At 50.0% G+C, this 22,387-nt stretch overlaps 1 protein-coding gene across 1 annotated transcript in view; it reads left to right on the top strand.

Annotated features, from left to right (window-relative positions):
- Window positions 1-22,263, top strand: part of sdk1b (sidekick cell adhesion molecule 1b) — a 276,904-nt gene extending 254,641 nt beyond the window's left edge. The window contains exons 31-46 of the mRNA XM_086156189.1: window positions 922-1,123; window positions 5,985-6,088; window positions 7,458-7,528; window positions 8,013-8,154; window positions 10,240-10,296; window positions 10,414-10,515; window positions 11,644-11,759; window positions 15,377-15,563; window positions 15,649-15,786; window positions 15,868-16,029; window positions 17,416-17,541; window positions 17,857-18,021; window positions 18,696-18,833; window positions 19,816-19,936; window positions 20,040-20,169; window positions 20,813-22,263. Coding sequence (XP_086012315.1) covers window positions 922-1,123; window positions 5,985-6,088; window positions 7,458-7,528; window positions 8,013-8,154; window positions 10,240-10,296; window positions 10,414-10,515; window positions 11,644-11,759; window positions 15,377-15,563; window positions 15,649-15,786; window positions 15,868-16,029; window positions 17,416-17,541; window positions 17,857-18,021; window positions 18,696-18,833; window positions 19,816-19,936; window positions 20,040-20,169; window positions 20,813-21,118 — 2,267 coding nt within the window. The 3' untranslated portion in view covers window positions 21,119-22,263. The remainder of the gene's footprint in view (window positions 1-921; window positions 1,124-5,984; window positions 6,089-7,457; window positions 7,529-8,012; window positions 8,155-10,239; window positions 10,297-10,413; window positions 10,516-11,643; window positions 11,760-15,376; window positions 15,564-15,648; window positions 15,787-15,867; window positions 16,030-17,415; window positions 17,542-17,856; window positions 18,022-18,695; window positions 18,834-19,815; window positions 19,937-20,039; window positions 20,170-20,812) is intronic.
- The last annotated feature ends 124 nt before the right edge of the window (window positions 22,264-22,387 follow it).

Raw genomic sequence — 22,387 nt, forward strand, 5'->3', positions numbered from 1 at the left:
GTGTGTGTGTGTGTGTGTGTGTGTGTGTGTGTGTGCGCACGACTGCGATTAATTAAATCTTAGAGGGAATCAATACCGCTTTTATTTCCAGACTTAATCGATAACCTGATGCCCCTGAAATCAAACAGTTGAGCCCCCTCACACACACACATACTCGCGTGTGTTTTCCATGACGCAGCGTGTACACGCACACGTCTGCGCTGTGTAATTGAAAAGCAAACACGCACACACACACACACACACACACACACACACACATACACAATGACAGCCGGTCTTTACAGTGGCATGCGGTGGAAATGGCCCGGTCTAATTCCTGGATCTTGCAGCTCTTAATCATGTATGCTCACCCAGCGCAGCTCCCGTGATGTGTGTTTTTGAACGTGCACGTGGGGAGCGCACAGTGCACTTCGGGAGGCGGCGAGGACAAACAAACAGTGTCCCCCTGAAACCCATTATCTCATTCTGGACTACTGGCTTCAGAACGATGGTTAGTATTTTCCACCAGCTTGAGCCACCTGTTAGGCCTGAGGGACACATCCTTCTCTCATCCTTCTCGCACTCAGTCTCTCATCTTTCTCTTTCAAGCTGTATGTCGGTGCACGGACTAAAAACCACCTGAAAATAATGTACTTCCCATTAAAAGAGGGAAAACCGTGCACTAAAGCAGTCTTTGAAATGATGTTTTATTGGCTGTGGGAGCAAGACATGTATGCCAATGCGCGTGTGTGCAACGTATGTATGCCTGGTTGGATTCCCACAGGTTTCCTTTTGGTGTGGAGTCTCCTCTGGGTTCTCATAGTCCAAAAACATGCAGGAGGTTCATTGGAGACCTCAATTTTTCCAGAGATGTAAGGGGGGGTGAACCGTTCGAATGCCTCTACGATGGGTGATAGGTTCCCTCTCTTTTCATAACCTCAGAGCGTCCACAGCCGCCCAGGAAGCTCTCCGTTCCCCAGGAGGGCGTGGAATCCCGTTGGCTCCGCCTCCACTGGGTGACGGGTAGCTCAGGCTCCTCCCCCCTGAGGTACTTCACCCTGCAGATCAAGGAGTTGCCCAGCGGAGACTGGAAGACGCACACAGCCGACATCCCGCACAACCTGACCGCCTGGACCGTGGACAGGTAGGCACTCAAACCTTCTCCAGCGCTGAACCCAGGTGCGAGATGACAGAGTGAATTCAAACATGAGGTGATAACATTTTGGATTTCAATGAATTATTGTAAGTTATTTAACATTAAGGAGGGGTTACATTTATTTTACATTCCATTTGGTCACATTTAGTTACATTTTTTAGTGTTACCTCGACTTGTGGGGCAACCATTATGCTGACAAAAAGACCGAAGGCAGAGCCGGAGGTTGCAGAGATGAAGATGTGGAGGTTCTCTTTGGGAGTGACCAGGATGGAGAGGATACTACAGGGAGCAACAAGGGGTTCAGGGTTGAAGCTCAGACAGGAGGATCCAGCGATCGAGCTGCCAACCTTCCCACTGGAGGGACGCCTCGCTCCACCCAATGAGCAGAATTACAACCAATTACTGGATTCACTGACTGAAATACAACCTCCATCCAAGCAGTTTTGTCCAGTAGCCAATGGGAGAAGAGAATGCCCAACAAATTGGTTCCGGCTCTCATTTTAAAGACTCACAAAAGCTTTCAGTGAGGATTTGGACGCGCAAAGGGGTTTTTATCAACAGTATTTCGATTCTCTCGACGTTCTGCCGCACATTTCATTCTGGCTGGCGGTTGGTTACCAGAATTAATCACCTCCTCGGTTGGCAGTTCGATCCCAGGCTCCCGATGGTCTTCTTGCAACTCTGCCGTGAATGGATGGGTCAATGGGATCCACCTTAAAGGTGTGGATACAAGTGGAGACTACTTCCCCTACCAGGATGCGTAGTTATTGCACAATATATCCGTTATTTGCCCAAGTCACAGCATTTCAGCTTCCACCGGCCATCCGATGATATACGCCGTCCGTGGTCTCGGATTAAAACTACAGCAAAAGTTTGGGAGTCATTCGATAAATAAGGAAATAAACCAAAAGCCACAAGGGATAGGAGAGTAATGGTAATCACCGCGGAGACTCTTCGGTCACCTAACGGCACCGGCACGGCAGGAGGAGCTCGCCGTCTGCTCCTCGTAATAGCTTTTTATTTCTTATCTCAACTCCACGCTCCGAAACTTCCCGTGTCTCTCGGCGGCCGTTTCCGCCTCGTCGCTCCTGCCGCCGCCAGTCCCGAACCCCCTTTTCGGCAAGCCGACGCTCATTCACTCGTTCATCCTCGAGCATCCCTACGGGGAGGGCTCTTCAGTCCCTCCTGTTTCGCCCCGTCCCCTCTGGCGGAGGCCGTCGTCGTGGCGACAGGCGATGGCGGTCGGATGGGACGGCTACTCCAACTTCCCCGACCACCTGAGCGTCGCGATTGGGCTCTGCAAGAGCTTTCCAAAGTGATTTTTTTCCCCCCACTCGGCGCAAGTATCTCCTCAAAGCGTCAGTTCCAGCGAGAGTCTAAACTCCATGATGGCGTCTTTGCTGTTGTGGACGTCGTTTTGTCGCAGTGTTTTCCGTCGCCGAACGTTCTCATTACATCTCAGGATGAAGGAATTAGTTTACATCTCTTCACGCTCACACTTACTTACTTGTTATCCGGCCTTAATGGTTGTTTTCCAGCGAGACGTCTATGGAACCAAAACATCGGGGTCCCCAGGCTGATGCACACACACACACACACACACACACACTGTCCTTAACATTCTCCCAGTGTGCTGATGCTGCACCACCCTCGTCGAGCTTAATATCTTTGATGTTCCACTGCTACAAATCTGGCAACCCCGCGGGGGCCTTTTCCAGCTTCCTCGTTGGCTTCGTCTCATTATCCCGAGATGTTTCGACGAACCGGTCATCTGCGGCCGCATTCGGCAACCAACGCCCGCTCAGGTGGACACGGTATGACTTCTTTTGGTGGTGCGGTCGCTCGTGCCGTTAATATGCCGGTTTAGTTGAAAGAACGTCTGAATGGACTTGTTCCATCAGCTTTGGTCCTCGTATGTCCACCATCTAGGTCGGGAGGGTACGATCGACCGTTGGCCGGTTGTAAGGCAGCATGTCGTGCGTGTCCGCAGGGCCGGAATGAAAGAATTCGGTTGAGTCAATCGGTTAATCGAAATGAATCGCACTTGGCATGAGAATAGAACTGTCTGTTTGTTTAGAAGTTTATTAGGACAGTGTACAAATACATTAAGCACAGAGGCAGAGATGTTTGTACCAGATTAAAGCTCATAGCTAATTTCCATCTGTAGTCCTGGACAATACAAATATAAAACTGTATAAAATAGACAATATATATAAAATATACAGATAGGCAATAAAGGGTAACATCTGGTATTGTTAGTGTGAGCATGTAGGGCCGTCCGATTAATTAATCAACATACATGAGCTTGAACTTCTATCTTGTTTGACGCCTTTTGGGGCGCTGGTTCGTTGTTCTCATCGGCTGACTGGATTCGCAGCGCTGATCTTCTGCCGCCAAGAAGACCACTATCTTCTACACCTCAATCTCCATTTGACATGTAGATGAGAGATGTATGTCTCCGTACACACCGTTGTGACCGACCGATCCAGGTTGAAGCCCACCCCTCGCCCCGTATCTGCAGGGATTGGCTCCGGCAACACCCGCATTAGCAATGCTAATGGGTATCTGAGTTAGCATAACTGACCTGCTTGCTAGCATCATCTCCTGCAATTAATTTGTGATGAATAGACATTCCTTTTCTGAAAGTGATATTTTTTTTTGTAACTAATTAATCAAAATAAACACATCCAATGACAATTAGACGTCCACTGATGCATAATGGCAATTGTCATTTCTCAGATATTGAATATATTCAGCCCGCACTGGGTCGAAAGGCATTTGAGACGTTGCGGTCGTGCAGCAGTAAGAGAGAAAAAGAAGCCAGAATAATTATAATTCAAAGCCCTCTCTGGTCTTCAAAGGTCAGCGGAGGAGAAAATATGTCTGGGAGAAAAGGAAACTCTGCTACTTTAGTTTTAGCCGCATTTTAAAAGTCGCCCTTTTGATATTTGACTGATGTTGTCGAGCGACATTTTAATGAACCGCCTGGGCCGAGGGAGCCCGTCCGCCGCCTCGCGCTGAGAGCGGGTTTTGTTTTTCGCATTGTCTGTCGTCGACGGGGGAAACGAAACGTGCACCTGAAATGGACCAGACTCCCAATTAGAGAGCCGGCTCTAATGGGATGTTATTCTTATGGCTCCAAATCCCAGTGCAGATTTCTAATAATTCTTTCCACGAGGAGCAGGTCTGGACCACGCACTTTTTACAATGATCTGCAGATACAGACGTTTAGCAACAGCGACCAAGAAACAACTGCCAGAAACATTGGATTGATCCAGCCCAATGTGAGGCGGCCCTCTGCCTCGACTGGCCGTGGTAGAAAGCGAGATAGGATTAGTGAAGGAAGAACAGGCACAGTGATATATTACTACCACTACAAGCAGTCAGCTCGCTAACAGCTACATGCTAATACCTGGAATGATCCAATTTCTTGTTTCTTCTTCTTCTCCTTTGGGCTTTTCCTTTCAGGAGTCTGTGCATGTGCGTATGCGTGTATACATAACATTTTGGAAATTTGGGTCTTCAATGTATAGGTGTGTGTATACTATATATGTTTACAACAAATTTGTGTGTGTGCATATACAACATTTTGGAAAATTGTGGCTTCACTGTATGTGTGTGTGTGTGTGTGTGTGTGTGTGTGTATTTGTACGTGTATGTATACATAACATTTTGGAAATTTGAAGCTTCACTGTATATGTGTGTGTGTATATGTATGTGTGTGTGTGTGTATACTATATATGTTTACAACAAATGCGCGCGTGTGTGTGTGTGTGTGTATACACAACATTTTGGGATTCACTGTATATATGTGTGTGTGTATGTGTATGTATGTGTATACATAACATTTTGGAAATTTGGGGCTTCACTGTATATGTGCGTGTGTGTATACTATATATGTTTACAACAAATGTGTGTGTGTGTGTACTTAACATTTTGCCGTTCACTGTATATATGTGTGCGTGTATGTGTGTGTATACATAACATTTTGAAATTTGGGGCTTCACTGTATATTTGCGTGTGTGTTTGTATAATATATATGTTTACAACAAATGCTTATGTGTTGTGTGTGTATACACAACATTTTGGGCTTCGCTGTATACATGTGTGTATGTGTGTGTGTGTGTGTGTGTGTGTGTGTGTGTGTGTGTCCCCTCCTCTGCACGCTGGTGTAGAAGGTCTCTGGCATGAAACAGACAGTGAGTCGTCTACTTGGGCGGCTGTTTCAGATTTAACTACTAACAGATTAATAATGTGCACTTGAGAGCAGCGGGAAACTCCAGAATGTTGAATAAACACAGTTTCTTTTGTTATTTATATTCATGCGGAGTGAAAGAAAGGACATCTGTGGGGAAATGCTATGCTAATTCAGTATATTTATCTATTTCCCTCATTAAAAAATCAATGGAGCTTGGAATCTGGACCAGGGTGCGTCTCACTTTTCCTCCCCGCCGCCGAGCCCGCACACTTTGTTTGTTTTCCTGGGAAGGGAAAGAAGAAGAAGAAGAAGAAGAAGAAGAAGAAGGAGAAGCAAAATAAAAATGCCAAGAGCCGATGCAGTCTGTGGAGGTTTCAGAAGTTTTTTTGTTAAAAAAAAGAAGAGAGAGAAAAGGCTTTACAAATGTTACACAGGGAAGGAAACTATTTCAAATAGTTGAAAGGGGAAGGGACACACAACGCTCTTCAGTCAGAAACTTTTAATGGAAACAAAAAAAAAAAAAAATGGGTGTGAAAATGCATGGGTTTTCAAGCCGGCTGCTTGAAAATCAGCATCAAATCAGCGTTAGAAAGTACATTCATAGTCAAGGGCGTGAAGATTCACCCTGGTGATGGTGTGTTTGTCTCCCAGGCTGAAGCCCTTCACCTCCTACAAACTCCGGATGTTCGCCACCAACGACGTAGGAGACAGCGTCATCAGCAAAGAGACGGAGCCCGTCACCACTCTGCAGGACGGTAGGCGTCGGACTGTCCGACCCCAGCGCGCAGGCCACGGGCGGACAATTATTTTGGCTGGCGGGCCACACGTCTTATTTTATTTTTATGCGCAGGCAAAATCGGTATCGAACGGATTGAACGGAATGAAAATGGCAATTTAAATATTGACATTTTTGGGCAAGTTTAAAATCATATAAATCTACAGACATTAATCATACATACGACATTCAACGAAAGGAAAAAAAATAAGGAATTTCTCAATTCAATATTGATTGAAAATACTTATTAAAGTATTCAAAGACAATAGTTTGGCGAAAAGCAAAACGGGACGTTAAATCCGCAGGTCCTGCCCAGGGGGACGCCACGCTAATTGTCATTAGCATCGACAGCCGCTTTCAAAAGGAAAACTTGTAAGAACTGTCCGGCTCCAATTCGGCTCCAGGAACAAGCCTTGTGATGCTAACGTGCACCGTAAGCTCAAGACTCAAAAGCAAACCATAGAAGAAGAAGACGCTACCACAGCGTCCATGGATTATCAGATGGTTGAAGTGTTGTTATCTTCTCCCTGCACTGCTTTGCCGTGCGAGGAACCCGGTTAGCCGTTCGCTAACTCCACACTTACTCCGGACAAATTGTAGATGTTCCTCTGCGAGCTCTGAAAATTGGACAGAAGAGCTTGGACCTCTTCTTGTACCAGGGAAAACATCTGACCAGTTTTAGGGATACATTTTAAAAACGGTGTTCCTCAGTCTGCAAGAAGTATCTGTTTATGGGCGTGGCTTATGACTTCCACCAAGCACCTACGTAAGAAGACCCTGCCGTTTAGTAGGAGCTAAAATAGCTCTTGGAGCTGCGGTCCGTGGTCTTTGGTTCCTCTGGTTCCCAGTTTCCCAAAGGTTCTGGGACCTGCAGAAAGTGGTTCTGGAGTGGGCGACAGATCACCTCTCCACCTGTTTTCATCCGGACATCTTCATTTACATTTGGATTAAACCGCCACAGACCTGATGTTGTTTGGATGTCTCTGTCAGGTCCGCACTGAGCGCACTCTATCGCCTGTACGTGCACTCAGACACACACTGTGTGTGTTTGGCAGGATATGAAAGAACGGGTGGGCCACATTTAGCGAACACTAATTTCCATTTGTAGTTCTGGAGAGTAAACAAGTTGAACATGATGAAATATCCAACGCACGACGTCAAACACAGGATTGTTACAGATACCCGACAAGGGGGATACCACAGTGCACGTACCGATGTAGTGTAACAAAACTGCACACCGCATGTGCAAGCATACAAGGTAGTGCACCTGCAGGTAATCGACCCCAGACAAAAGGGAAGCCCATCTCCGCCTTGCGCTGCTTTTTAACATCTCTTCCTTTTTGTCTCAGTGCCCGACGAGCCGCCTGCGATTCTCGCCATCAAACCGTCGACGACCACCTCGGTCCTGGTCCAGTGGAAGGTACCGGCGCTCATGAGATTCTTCAGATAATTGCACTGTGTGGGATTAGAAAGCGCGCTGTTGGACGCTCGGAAAATAAGAGCCCTCGCCAGGGACTCCGCGGACGTCTCTTCTCCGCGGGTGCAATTATCGTTATTTATCGAGGCTGGAAGTGCCAGGGAGACGGGGACGGACAGGTTGAAGGGATAAATGAAGGGATGAGGTGGCAGACAGAAGAAGAAAAAGCAGACAGTCGCGAGAGGAGCCTGGGACAAATCAACAAGGGAAGGTGGCGGGAGGAGGAGGCGGAGGGAGTCAAACATAATAAATGTCACAAGACAAAGAAAGGGATAGAGTTGGCGAAGAGCGACTGTGATAAGTGACTAAACCCCAGAGAGTGCCGGCCCTCTCGCAGGCCTTCCCCTTTCTCTTTGGAAGCGTATTCCTTAGCAGGCGGACGCCATGAACACCGTCGTCGGTTGACCTGTTTTGTTTGCGTCCCCAGCCTCCGAGCGACGAAGGTGTCAACGGCGTGCTGACCGGCTACCGGCTGTACTACCGGGAGCTCCCCGCCAACGCCACCTCCTTTGGGGAAACTGAGGTCCAAACGACCACAAAGCACAACAGCAGCGGCGGCCTTGTCACAAGTGAGTTCCTCTGTCGCAGAACGAGCATTTAGCAGGGAAGAGGTCGGCCCTGTGTTGTCGTGCAGTGATCTGGACCTCCTACCACAGTGGAGAGGGCAAAAGAGGTTGTGTCCTTGGATGTGGCGGATCAGCGGGAGTACAGGTTCTGGAGGGAAGGCAGGTTGGCGACAATGGCTCGTTCCGTAGTTCTGATCCAGAAGATCATGGAGGTGGAGGAAGAGGCTACGTTGTGGAATTGGATCAGTAGCTCCGGAGGCAGGTGGCGAAACTACATGTTCTCTTGGGCCTTTTTTTTGGACCGCACCCTCTATGTTGATGACCACTTGAGGTCCCGGGAGATGATGGATCAAAGAAAACTGTATGGAGATGAGGGCGGCTGGTGACTCCTGAAGTCCTCTGTCAGAGGGTTCGGCTCCAGGTCGTTCACACTGCTTCCAGAGGAGCAGCTGTTCAACCTCTGATGAGGCAGATGATTGATGAGTCGTCTGCAAACTTCAGAAACTTCAACAGATGGAAGTGCCTGTTCTTCTGTACAGAAGGAGCACTGGTGTCCCCAGAGAAGGAGCCTGATATTGTCAATTCTGTTAAAATGACACCTTTTGCCAACACTTGAAATCACACTCTCTTCCTTTTTAGTCTCTTTTGATCAGATGTTTAGACCACATGCATGGTTTTTCCATGTACTCGACGTGTTATCTAAGCTGTTATGAATCTCACAAACACCCTTTGCACATAAACAAAGTGCAAATATACAAAATAGATATACACACAGAAGAATGTGTGTGTGTGTGTGCATGTGTTTATATGCACACAAGAGCAATTGGTGGCTGTGCCTTGCAGAGCCTTTCGGTCCAGGTAAGCATACATGTGCGGGTCCCAAATTTTAGCACACTGACAAATCAAGGATGCTTATTTAACACATGGGCTCACGTTCCCGCGCGAGATCTTATATTTACCGTGAAAGGTGCGATGATCTGCGTGGGTTTCCTAACCAGGCGCCTTGAATACTTACCAACGGATGTGCCATCGTGCACCCGACAGGGCCGCTATGCTAACGTTTCCCTAATGAGGCACGGAATGCGCCTCTGCTTTCTCTTGAAATACCACGCATTTGCGTCCAAGTCGAGGAGGGGCCAGTCTGGTGGCCCTGGAGGTAGTTTCTCCGCTGCTGCTGTGACGAACACTGCCCTTGTGAGAACCCGAGGGGCGAGGAAGCTGACGAAGGAGCAGGAAAACACCGGCGCCGGGCGCTCAGACAACGAAGGTCACTTCGTGCGTGACTTATTTGTATTCTCTGCGATAATATTAGTTATTTACCCCCTTAATGCATCTGAATTGTTGTTATTACGCCCCTCATTTGAAATCGGAGAACGCCGCACTCGTCTCCCTTTGCCGCCGAGCTAAAAATTAGCCGAGAAGGAAGAGATACTGAGCGATACTCAGCTGCCGGAAGCTGCCCCTTCATTTGGACAACAAAAAGGGGCCAAACGTCAATAGCAATAATCATCCAGGACATCCAACCATTCACACCGCTTGACATTTCGGGGTGCCCACATGTGTCTGGACCGTTGGAGGAACCCGGGGAACCCTGAGGAACCCCACGCAGGAACCCCACGCAGATGGGAATCCGAGCAGAGACCTCTCCTTGCAGTTTATGCGGTCGTTCGAGGAGGTTTCAGAGGTCTGCAGTGTTGGAGGGCAAATTACAAAAAAGGAAAGACCCGGGTTGTGGGAGCAGGGCGGAGACGAGGGACCGAGCGGGCGCCATCTTTACGAGACCACCTATATTACGCTATAAAACTGAAATATTAAAATACCATTAAGCGGCCCGGCATGCTTTATTGTGGGGCGAGTGTCCGGGAGATTGGCAGATGAACCATTTTGTGTCCATTAAACATGCACCAAGTCTAAAAAGGGTATTGAGGCATAAAAGTCTATCAAACGTTTTTCTCTTAAATACAGTCATTTTGCTGAATGGCATTATAATTGCGCAATTTATCGCAGAACTTGAAACATTTATTGATTTTTTTTTTTTTTTTCTCTCTCTCTCTTTCTACCCGGGCGTCTCTTCTGGTTCTCCGGCAGCCAAGAGCACCTTCAAGACCGTCAGCAGTCCGTCCCTCACGGAGTTTGAGTTGACGCGTAAGTGGATAACGGCGTTCTAATTGGTTTCTAAAATAAGCTAAATAAGTGCCGAGCGTCGGAAAAAAAAAATCAATTAATTCCTGAGGTGCTTCAAGTGCGGTTGTTTCCTCACAGAGCTGCAGAGGTTCAAGCGCTACCAAATTGCCATGACCAGCTACAATATCGTCGGCGAGAGCCCAGCCTCCGCCCCGGTGGAGGTGGCCGTCGGGGAGGCAGGTGAGTGCAGCCGCCGCCGGACAAAGGGGAGGAGAAGAAGAAGAAGAAGAAGGAGGCTGCGAATCCGGGGGAACATTTTGTCTGAATCTTTCTACTATTGCACTTATTACATCAGATACCTCGGGGCGTTCCTTCATTTATACTCCGCTCGTCCGCTCCGGTTTCATTTCCCCCTCAGCGTGTCATTTCTCAAGTATGAAGTCTGATCTCTGACCCCTGGAATAACGGCGGCTGGCGAAGGGCTCCTCGCCGGAGCACCAATTAGCGTCTGCTGTTTAAACCCGGGCTTTCCTGTCGGCGCCGCCGGTCCACGCCGGACCGGCGGGGAGCAGATGTCGGATGTCAGGAGGACGTTTTCACCTGAGAGGGCGGAAATCACTTCCTCCCCTTCATCATCTCACTTTCTCTCTTGTCATTTGTCAGCTGTCGTCACCTGGCTTAACCCACGGAGGAGCGCGCGTGTGTGTGTGTGTGTGTGTGTGTGTGTGTGAGACACATCTGAATATTATCAGCAGCTTTGCAAGGTCATCTGTTTACAGTGATAGTCCAAGCCCTGTTTACCCACGGATCCATTAGACGGAGAGCAGTGCAAATATACCCAATCTGTCTCTCTCTCTCTCTACGGCAGCGCAAACACACACACACACATTGCGGGTCAACTCCAAGACCTGGCAAACACACACACACACACACACACACATACACACACACACCAGGCTGCAGAGGTGATAGATATGCACGTTGTGATCCACATACTTTGTCAGCTTCCTTCCTAATCCTGCAGTTGCCTCCATCAATCCATGCGTACACACTCTGCCTGTGTGTGTGTGAGTGTGTGTGTGAGTGTGTGTGTGTGTGTGTGTGTGTGTGGAGGGGGGGGGGGTTAGTAGGCCATACATATCAAACGCTGAGGATAAGCTGAAGGAGGCAGACGTGACTGAAGGGCGGATGATGAAACGGGGTGATATTGCCTTTTTCTAAGTGTTCATGCATATTTGCGGTACAGTAGCTGCGCCGGCGATGCCTTCGGCCTGCTCTAATTGGAGGGGTGGAACATTCCAGATCTTCCCCTTCCCCACACACACACACACACACACACAGTCTAACCGGCCGCCTCGCTCTTTGCAGCTCCATCCGTGGCCCCCCAGTCCATCAGGGTCTCGGCGGTGTCGCCGTCCTCTCTGGAAGTGACCTGGGACGTCCCGCCGCTGGAGACGCAGAACGGACTCATCCAAGGATACAAGGTGGGGGGAGCCGACGCCGCCCTCAGGAGCCGGAGAACCAAGTCGGAGAGAGAATCTGAATACCCTTTAATGGTTTCAATATCGGCGCTCCGTCTGGTCCGGCCCCCCCTTTCCCTTCCCCTTCCCACCCCTTGCTCTTAGTAGTTCAAACACAAGGTTATCTGTCCCGCCTCGGACACATTGATTTCTGCGGGAGCAGGAGGCGGCAGCCGAGGAGAAAAGACGGGAATGTAATATTTGCAGAGCGGAGGAACGAGACGGGCGAGCGATCCCGCCGGAATCCCGATGAGACGGGGAGGATTGGGGGAATACGTTTAAAGCGAAGGGGGGGGTCGGCGGGGGCAGGGGGTTAAGGAGATTAAGAAGCGAGGAGGAGAGCGAAGAAAGAATGTTTAATGAATCTATAGGTTCTGACTCGCTTTAGCTCTCCGACGGGAGGAACCCGGGTCGGACGGAAAGTGGCGGGATGATTCCTGGACCCGTCGGGCCTCTCGCGAGAAAATGTGGCGTCGCTAGTAAGTGCGGGATGTCCACGGGCAAAAACACCCCTTTTTTTTTTTTTCTTCTCTCTTTTAATCGTGGCTTAAGATCTTAAATCAACACTTCAAATAAAGAGGCGCCTGGAAATCCATTTAAGGTGCCCGATCTTATCAAATCATATCACGATCCGCGCCGGTTTTCTCGGCAACTTTAAATAGTTTTGTTGGAATAATCCCGATGGTATCGCGCTCCCGCCGAATGCCAAAGCGAAGCGGACCTTCTGAACATCAGAGGATTACAGAAGCCGTCCCTCCACGAGAAGGTCTGAGGGAACGTTCTCCGGTCTCCACGACATCGTTACCCATGTGGTCGCCGTGAGACCTCGCCATAGAGATGGGTGAAAAACACATTGGTCCATGTTCTCCCCGTGGGGTTCCTCACGGTTCCCCGGGTTCCTCCTTCAGTCCGAACCGAGCAGGAGGTTGGACATCTGGATACAGGTGGTCCTCACTTAACCACGACTCTGGCTTTACCATAATAATTTAGATACGCACAGAAAGCACCGGCAGTAGAGTTGTGCGTGAAGACGTATTGTATGCCCTTGTTACGCTGCTGTGACAAAAGAATTTCCCCTATGGGGATCCATAAGTTATCTTATCTTATAACTGGCCTATATTCATGCAAATATAAAAGGTAAAACAGCAAAGTACAACTGGCCTGAATGCAAATACTGTACGGTAGAAACGGTGTTTGGCTTCACGTCGCAGCTGTTGAAGGAATGCCCATCGGGAAGCGAGGACGGAGAGGGTGAATGGCTGAACGTCTGTTCGATTTGCAAGTGAAAGGTTGCCGTAATTTCTGGACTATTGGGCGCACCTGAATATAAGCCGCACCGGCTAAAAACCCCTAAATAAATCTAAGTGTGCATATATAGGTTGCACTTGGGATATTTACACACAAACATTTTTTTTTGACTTTACTACATCCACAAGTACGTACTGGAAATGCTTCCAAACTGTGGCTGTAACACGGCTGATAAAAAAGCTGAATAATGAATAAGACGAGGAAAAGTTCATCCATCCATCCATTTTCTTTGTCCTCCCCCAGCTGACGGCTATCTTGGTCTTCCTCCTGCGCGTTGAAATCGTTAAAGTCGTCTTCTTCGCTGAGACGCCTAGAATTTCACGGTCATTTCACCGGTCCGATGTGACGAAGCTAAACGTTTTGTCGGCGTGAAGCTTTTAAGCCCCAAAAAAAATCCATCCATCGGCCGCGTCGTTGTTTCAGCCGCAGCTTCAAAATGTGTGAAAAAAATAGCGGCTTCTCGTCTGGAAATGACGGCGTGTGAATGAGAGCGTGTACGGTTGTACCATATTTTCATGACCACCGTTCTCAAAGGCGCAGTCTCAGTTGTGTGTGCCATTACTGGATTTAACACACATATAAGGCGCACCTGATTATAAGGCGCACCTGATTATAAGGCGCGGGTTTATATCCAATCCACGCCCCACGCTTCCCCCTAATCTAACGTTCTGATGGTAGTCATCTGCTTCTGCTAGCGTTACCGCTTTTAGTCGAACGGCGACTCGAAACGCTTCTCCTTCTCGTTCTTTGCTCGATGATCCGCCGCTCGAGTCTTCCCTCCACCTCGCCTCACGTTCGCGGAAACTCAGCTGCGTCTTCTTGACCCGTCGGATCTCGTTTTCCGGCTTCCTCCACTCGCGAACCGTCGATTCATTCATCTTAAATTCTCTCGCGGCTGCTCGATTTCCACGTTCCTCCACGTAGCCGACAGCCTTCAGTTTAAACTGAGCTTCATAAGCGTGTCTCTGCCATTTTCAGGGTCGCTAAAACAACGATGTTCCGCATAACCCACATAACCCTTCCTTTATATCCAACCAACGCCCACAGTTCCCCCTTTAACGTTCTCATGGTGTTCTCTACTACGCCCGCCTTACAACAACAACAACAACAACAACAACAACACACATGCTGCACTGCACTATAGGGCAGCTGCACATTTTGAAGAAAATCTAAAACTTTTGTGTGCGTCTTATAGTCGTGAAATACGGTAAATCTCAATAAAACCCGAATGAGTGGGTGAATGTTGTCTATCTCTAAATGGACCTTCTCACTCGATCGCAGCAGAAAAGCAGCTCCCGGAGCATCGGGTTTATGAAAGTAACGCCTTCTGTTCAGCAGCAGGTCGCTCTCAGGTGTCGGCGTCATCCGACTCTTTAAATCCCCGTGGCCTCCTTCTTCTCCCGGAGCGTCCTCGCCCCTCCTCCGCCTCTCGGCCCCGTTTATAACGCGCTTCTTTAAATACGATGACTATCGCGCGCGTCGCACGCCATTAAGCGGGAGGGTGAAATGACCCCACCGCTACTTATTGCTATCGACCGGCCGCGTAAAGAAATCCCTCGCCCGTCAATGGCCGTCCCCTCGTTCCCCTCCGACTGCGACGGGCTAACGCTGTCTGACACTTCATGAATGGTTATTACGTCTCCTCGCCGCTCCGTCCGCACCTATTAGCACAATTTCCCCAACTGATGGCGGCGCCCGGGTTTGTTGACTGCCGAGTCCTGCGTGTCCTCCAGCGAATCTCTTAAAAACCCTCAAAGTTGGGCTTAAAGCGGATTAAACCGACGGGGCTGTTTTAACGGCGGCTGTAAACACCGGTCTGTATACCAGACACTCTTTCCGTTCATTTTAAATGCATGAGGCCGCGCGGCGGCGGGGGTTTCGCCCGCTCGCCGCATCAGATACGCCGGGGGGAAAGCCGAGGCCGTTCCCCTCGGCCGACCGGCCGCCCGCCTCCGCTGTCGTTTTCAAAACTGCACATTTAACGCGAGCAGTCGCGCATGTGAGGAATATTAAAGTTGGCGAGCAGCTCTCGTTCGGCGAGGTTTCGTTCGGGTTCCGCGGATATAAGATACGACGCGTGTCGCCTCGGAATACCCGCGTCATTTGTAATCGTTACGTCCGGGCCGCCGCGGCCGACGTACGCTAGCGCGAGCGCGGCTACGGTTAGCCCTCAGAAGCGGCGCTTTGCCGGCTCTGCGGGAGACGGCGACGGAAGGGATGGGATATTTACAGCGAGGCGTTCCTGACGCGCAAATAAATCGCCGCCGTTGCAGATCCACTACTGGGAGCGGGACAAGCAGAACCAGACGGAGAAGGTGAAGGTGATCTTCGTCCCGGACACCCGCCTGCACCTCAGCAACCTGACCAGCTACACGCCGTACCTGGTCACCTTGACCGCCTTCAACACGGCCGGCGACGGCCCGCCCAGCGACCCTCGAGGGGCGCGCACGCTGCAGTCCGGTACGGAGCGGCGTTCGCTCACGGTTCGGCGGAAAAGAAAATCATCTCGGCTTCAGTCCTGTTTTTTCCCTCCCGCCGTCCGCAGCTCCCAGCCAGCCCAGCCGCCTGGCCTTCTCCGAGGTGACGGGAGGAAGCGTCAACGTGTCCTGGGGAGCGCCGCTGACCCCGAACGGACTGCTGGAGGGCTACAGGGTCACCTACCGGCCCACCGCCCCCATACAGGGTAAGCGCGCTCGTGCCGCGGGGGAAACCGGCGAGCGCCGGACGTGCGCGTCAACATGTGGTCCGCTGTCTCGGCGAGCAGGGGTGAGCAAGGTGGTGACGGTGGACGTGAAGGGCAGCTGGCAGCGCTGGCTGAAGGTTCGAGATCTGATCAAAGGGGCCACGTACCGCTTCAGCGTGCAGGCGTTGACCGTCAGCTACGGACCGGCCGTGCACGCCAACATCACCGCTCAGCCCGTGCAAGGTGAAATACGCTTTCTTCTTCTTCTTCTTTCCTGCTTCCGTCTCACCTTCTGCTCTCACGCCATCTGACTTCCTGCACCCTCATCCGTCCAAGAGATGCAAACGCTGTTATAATATTAAAATATAGTGAGTCATCCGACCCTCTCCGTATATAGAGACGCTGATGATTATTGTTATTCATTGCTGTTATTGTTCTTATTGTTATTGTTATTCTTATTGTTATTTATAGATGTGATCATAATAATATATAATATATATAATGATAGAATAATATAATAATGATATAATAATATAATATAATAATTATAATATAATAATATAATATGTAATATATAATAATATATAATAATAATATGTTGTAATAATAATTATATTCTATATTATACTATAATATTATATACTAATTATATTCTTATTATTTATCGAAAGATGAGGATTACAGTAATAATAATAATAATAATATTAACTTAATAATATTAATAACATTTCCGCTGCTATTAAATATAATATTGTTTATATTACATTACATTACATTACATTGCATTTGGCAGACGCTTCCAAAGCAACTTACAATAGAGGACATAAGCACTGCAAATAACACTTGCAAATGCAAGATGCACAGGAAATATACAGAATATCATATATTTTATTTTATTTTCATTTATATATTATTCATATTTATTTTAATCATATTTAGTTAGTTAGAATAAAACGCTCTACAAAATAAATGCAAATATTTGTAATAGTCATTTAATTCTGTGTGAATTTTTTTTTTTTTTTTTCACGGGGCAGCAAAACGCTCGATTGACACCCTCCCGATCCCCGCCGGGCCCTTAAGCGTTAATAAAAACGGCGGCGTAGCTGCACGCGGCGGCCCTGACACCGCAGCGCTCATCCGCCCTGAAAAGAAAAAAAAAAGTCATAAATAAGTTGGTGTAATATCCCGCATGTACTTGATATTCAAAATACAAACTTATTATCCACTTAACCCAATTTGAGTGGATGATTCCGGAGCAGCTGCGGCGAATATCCCTGCTTTCCCCCCGACGGCTTGTTTTCTACAATTTTCCGTGATGCTTTGGAAAAAATATAAAGCCAATGTTCTTTTGAATATCAAATGAGTTCTGAGTTTTGGACTAAATAGTCCCCCCTCCCCCAAACGTTACCCCCGCCGGCCAGCCTTTTAATAAACCAAACGTGGCTCCGACTCGAAACCCCGTTCGCCGCCGTCAGGTTCGCACGGCGGCGGCGAAACAACGCCAACTAGCGGCGAGGCGACGCAACTGCAGTCGCAGAAACCTCGATGCAACTGAGAGTGTGTGCGTTGCATCTTTGCATCTTAATGCAAGCCGTGTGTATGTGTGTGTGTGTGTGTCCGACTCGGCAGGCTCGCCGGGGTCGCCGGTGGAGATCTCCATCACGAAGACCTCCTCCGTCCTCACCGTGCACTGGTCGGAGGGCGACATCGGAGCGGCGCCGGTGAACGGATACGTCGTGGAGGCCCGGACTTCCGGTGAGCTCCCTGCCGAGCGGCGTCTTCACCTCCCGCGCCGCGATCCTTTTCCGTTCGGCGCCGAAACCACCTCGAGTGCAGCTTCCTGCGGATTCATTAAGACCCGCTGCGCAAATCAAGTCAGCTGCGATTCTCTAATAAGATTATCCGAGGAATAATGCAGTCAAATTACACGACTCTGCGGGAGGAGGCTGAGTTTACGTCGTATTTGTAGCATGATGGCAATAATAGCGACCGCGATCGTCGCTAGATCATCGTCGTGACAATGGTTTGACACGATTCTCCGCCGTCCTGGTCTTGGTCTCCTCCCCGTAGATGAAGGAGTGTGGGATTCTTTCGTCAGACCTCTACCGCCCAGCAGCAGGTCCGTCTCGGTGCCGCTGGAGCGCCTGAGGTCGGGGATCAGCTACGAGTTCAGAGTCATCGCTGTTAATCGCCATGGTTACGGACAGCCGAGCACACCCACCGCTGCTCTCGCGGGTAAACACACACACACACACACACACACACACACACACACACACACACACACACACGCTGGTGGAGATATCAGGCTAACAAGCTGAGCAAGATGACCGAAGCGACTTTCTGCCATCGTGTGTTGTTGTGTCTGCTGCCATCTAGTGGCGGTTTGGTGTAACTACAACCGAACGAGGACTAAGAATAAGAATAAGAACAACTTTATTAATCCCGAAGGAAATTGCTGTGCCAGAGTTACAGAAAAATATAACAGTAAATAAATAATAAAAGAAAAGGCAGAATTAGAAATAAGAATAAACTATAAAGTGTCTCAGTGAAACTATGAAGTGTCTTAGTAAACAGTGATAAAACTATAAGTGTCTTAGTAACAAGTGAGGTAAGGAGTGCACAATAATATGACAGAGGAGAAACTTGTAGCTGTTATGAGATGAAATATTGCACAGTTCTGAATATTGCACAGTGAAATGAAATATTGCACAGTTTTTGTTTTTTTTTTAGGTTAAAGATAGGTTTTTTATGGTTGCCGGCGGCTGAATGGAGAGGAATTAGGACCTGCTCTTGGTTCTCCTGCTGGTCTTGAAGTTGACGGAATCAGCCGTCGTCAGCAGACCAGCCGGGATCGATGAAGAACGAGTGAAGGAATCTTGCTGATGATTCGGTTTCTCCACCCGCAGCCCTGTCCGACCGGCCCTTCTACGAGGAGTGGTGGTTCCTGCTGGTCATGGCTCTGGTGGGTCTCATCCTGATCATCGTCCTGATCTTCACGCTGCTGCTGCACGGACACAGCGCCAAGTACAAGGCGTGCGGCGCAGGTGTGTATCTGCTGAGACACACACACACACACACACACACAACGGCAGTTCTTGCAACATGCGCGTTCAGCCGGAGGACCAACCCTTGGAGTCCGACTTGCGTCCTCCAAACCCTGATGAGATGTTTCACGCCGATGGTAATGATGTGTTTGCCACAAAGCGTTCAAAACGACAGATTGAAAGCTTGAACGCTTCTACGCCTCTTCGGCCGGGATCGTCCTCTGACTGCAAGCATAGATATTCAAGATTCAAAGTGTTCCTTGTCATATGTGCGGCTCGGAAACGTGTTTTCCTGTACAATGAAACTCTTACTTTGCTGTCCGCGGTGCATTTGGATTCGTATCGGCCATAAATAGGGGATTAAACATAATTATAAACATGAACGGTGTTGGCAGAGCAAGTAAAACACTTGTTGTTGTGCGACTCACAAAGTGCAAAGGTGAGTTCGGTTTAAATGGCAGTCGTTTTTGTGCGTTGCCGCATTTAAAGCGCGGACGAAGAAGAATGACTGGATTATTACGAGCTCGTCGGTCGCGTCGTTCTACATTTCACGCTCCCGTATCTCCCGTCGGCGGGTCGGAGTGTGTCGGGGGTGTGTGTGCGGTCCTCGGTGACGGAGGCGACCCTGCGGTGGCAGATGCTCTGCGGAGAAGGTTGTGGGGTTCTGGTGATCTTCTCTGCAAGCGTCCGAGGTCCAGAGCGGCGCCTGTGGTGTGGACGGACCGGGTGAGGTCCTCGCTTAGCTGGACGCCCAGGTATTTGACGCTGCTCAACCTCAAGACCTCAAGACCTTGGAGGAACAGCAGCTGATGAGGTCTCCTCTCCTTCCTCATGTCCGCGATCATCTCCAGAGAATGAGTCAATGGCTGATTTCCACAAGTCCACAGACACAAAAAAAAATTTCATTTTGTTATGAATGATGGACATTTCTAGCGTTATTTTTTCCCTCCTGACGTCACCACCGGGGTCTCCTGCTCCTCAGGGAAGCACGCGTCCACCGTGGAGGAATCCGTGACGCTGGACAACGGAGGTTTCACCGCCCTGGAGCTCAACAGCAGAACGCTCAACACCAAAAACTCCTTCCTCAAGAAGAACGGGACCAGGTCCGCCCCCCCCCCCCCCACACACACACACACACACACACTGGATTGTCACACATCCAAGATGCATGTACTCACACGTGTGTGTGTGTGTGTGTGTGTGCAGGTCTCCTCCCAGGCCCAGCCCAGGAGGTCTCCACTACTCGGACGAGGACATCTGCAACAACTATAACGGCGCCGTGCTGACGGAGAGCACCACCCTCACGGAGAAGCCCACCGAGGTCTCTGAGTCGGAGGTATCTCTGTCTGTCCTGTCGCTCTCCCCACGTTCGGTTCCTCACGGAGGCGCCGGCGCCCTCAGCAAACATCTGAGGTGGCGTCTCACCGGCCGGCCGAGCTTCTGACGTCCTTCTGAGTCGAGGAAACGGGAGGAGCTCCACGGTGCTTCTGCGTCGTGACACCGGGAGATGTTCGGGGTTCGGCCCAGAAGCAGCTCCGGTCTGGGAAACCTCCATCTGAGGAGGGAGGGGGGACCCCGACAACTCCCTGGCGACCAGCGGAGCCCGTGATTGGCTCGCCGTCTCTAAGGGCTCCTTGCAAGAACCTGTAGGAGGTTCTCTGGAGACCCTGCATGGTCCAGACGTGTGAACGAGAGGGTGAACGGTTGTACGTCTCTATATGTGGCCCTGTGATTGGTCCGGGGTGAACCCCGCCTCTTGTCCAATCATAGCTGGTATAGCCTCCACACACACACACACACACACACATCACCAGAGAATGAATGGATGAATGAGTTTTTTAGAAAAACGGGGAACCACCTCCAGCTTCACCTCCCATCTGTCTTCGTCACTTCCTGTCGCACCAACGTCTGTGTGTGATGAGCGTCGCACACTGACCCCCGCCGTGTGTGTGTGTGTGTGTGTGTGTGTGTGTGTCCAGCTGACAGACAGCGACTACGAGGACGAGCAACCCAAGCACTCCTTCGTCAACCACTACATGAGCGACCCCACCTACTACAACTCGTGGAAGCGGCAGCCCAAAGGCCTGAAGGGCGTCAGCGCGCCGTTCAGCTACGAGGAGTGCGCCACCGCCGAGGCGGAGCCGTACTACCAGACCGTGGTCACGCAGCACAGCGCCGGCGGCGCCTACACGCCGACGGGGCAGCCGGCGCACACGCAAACCAACGCCAACGCCAACCCGCCGGGGTCCCGCACCCCGGTGACGGGGTTCTCCTCCTTCGTTTGACTCTGGAGGCGACGTCTGCACAAAATGACAAACGCACACACCCACACACACACCCACACACACACACACACACACACACACACACACATGAAACGAAGGCCGGGCGACTTTTGGGACGGGAGGAAGGGTTTCGGGGTGAACTGGCGAGGATTCAGCCCTTCGTGCCCCCGAAAAGGACCTTCACCTCCCTGCCAGCCCTCGTTCACAAAGACCCTCACTGTGGTGACGCGTGTGTGTGTGTGTTGCTGTCCAACTCTCTGCCTCGGTGTCACTGTGTTCACACACACACACACACACGGTATCTGTTTCCTGTCTGCACACACACACAAACGTTCACACCAGACGATATCATCAGACGTTCTCGCCTGCTCCGGGAGACCAGAGACGATTCACCGGACGGAAACCGGAAGATCTGCACATTCTCTTCGTTTTCAGAACACACACACACACACACACACACACACACACACACACAAGTGCACAAATATAAACACACACACAGTGGAGGAGGACGCCACGAACGCCAACACGGAGCCGTCAGCTTTAACAGCCAACCAAACGAAGAGGGGGGGGGGGGGGTTAATCGGTGTTATGGAGGACGGCGAGCGGCACGTGCACGTGCACGCCGCGGCGCCCGGCACGTCGTCAGCGAGAGCCGGATGTGACGTTCAGGGTCCACGTGGGAATATTAGAAAAACGTGTTTTGTTTTGTTTTTTACCGTCTACTGCCTGTCGTCACTGCTCCCCTGCCATGATGCTTGCACTGAGCCAACCCCCCTCCACACACACACACACACACACACACACACACACACACACACATTCTCATGTTTAAGTTCTACAAGTTCAGTGCATGTGTGTGCGTGCGTACGTGCACGCCCCTGCGTCCGTCCCTGCTGCCCGCGGCTCGGCAAACAAAACAACGCCATGAGTGTGAATGTTTGTATTTTCTAGATGGAATTTTTTTGTAAAGGGGAACCCTTTTTACTCGGCCACATGTGTGTGTGTGTGTGTGTGTGTGTGTGTGCGTGCGTGTGCGTGTGTGTGTGTGTGCGGGCAGGCCTGAAGATGAGAAGATGTTTGTTCTTGAGCTGCACGTCCCTTCTGTCCTCTGACACACATGTACTTTGATTTAGAGCCCCCCCCCCCCCCCCCCCCCCCCGTTCACTCCGTCACACTTGCTTTGACTCCCATGCAGTGTGTGAATAAATGGTGATTGTTAATACTGTGTGTGTGTGTGTGTGTGTGTGTCTCCGTGGTGGGACGGTG

The sequence above is a fragment of the Fistularia commersonii genome, chromosome 12, assembly GCF_037954325.1.
Source record: "Fistularia commersonii isolate RoL2024-O1a breed Wild chromosome 12, RoL_Fcom_v1.0, whole genome shotgun sequence".
NCBI lineage: Eukaryota > Metazoa > Chordata > Actinopteri > Syngnathiformes > Fistulariidae > Fistularia > Fistularia commersonii.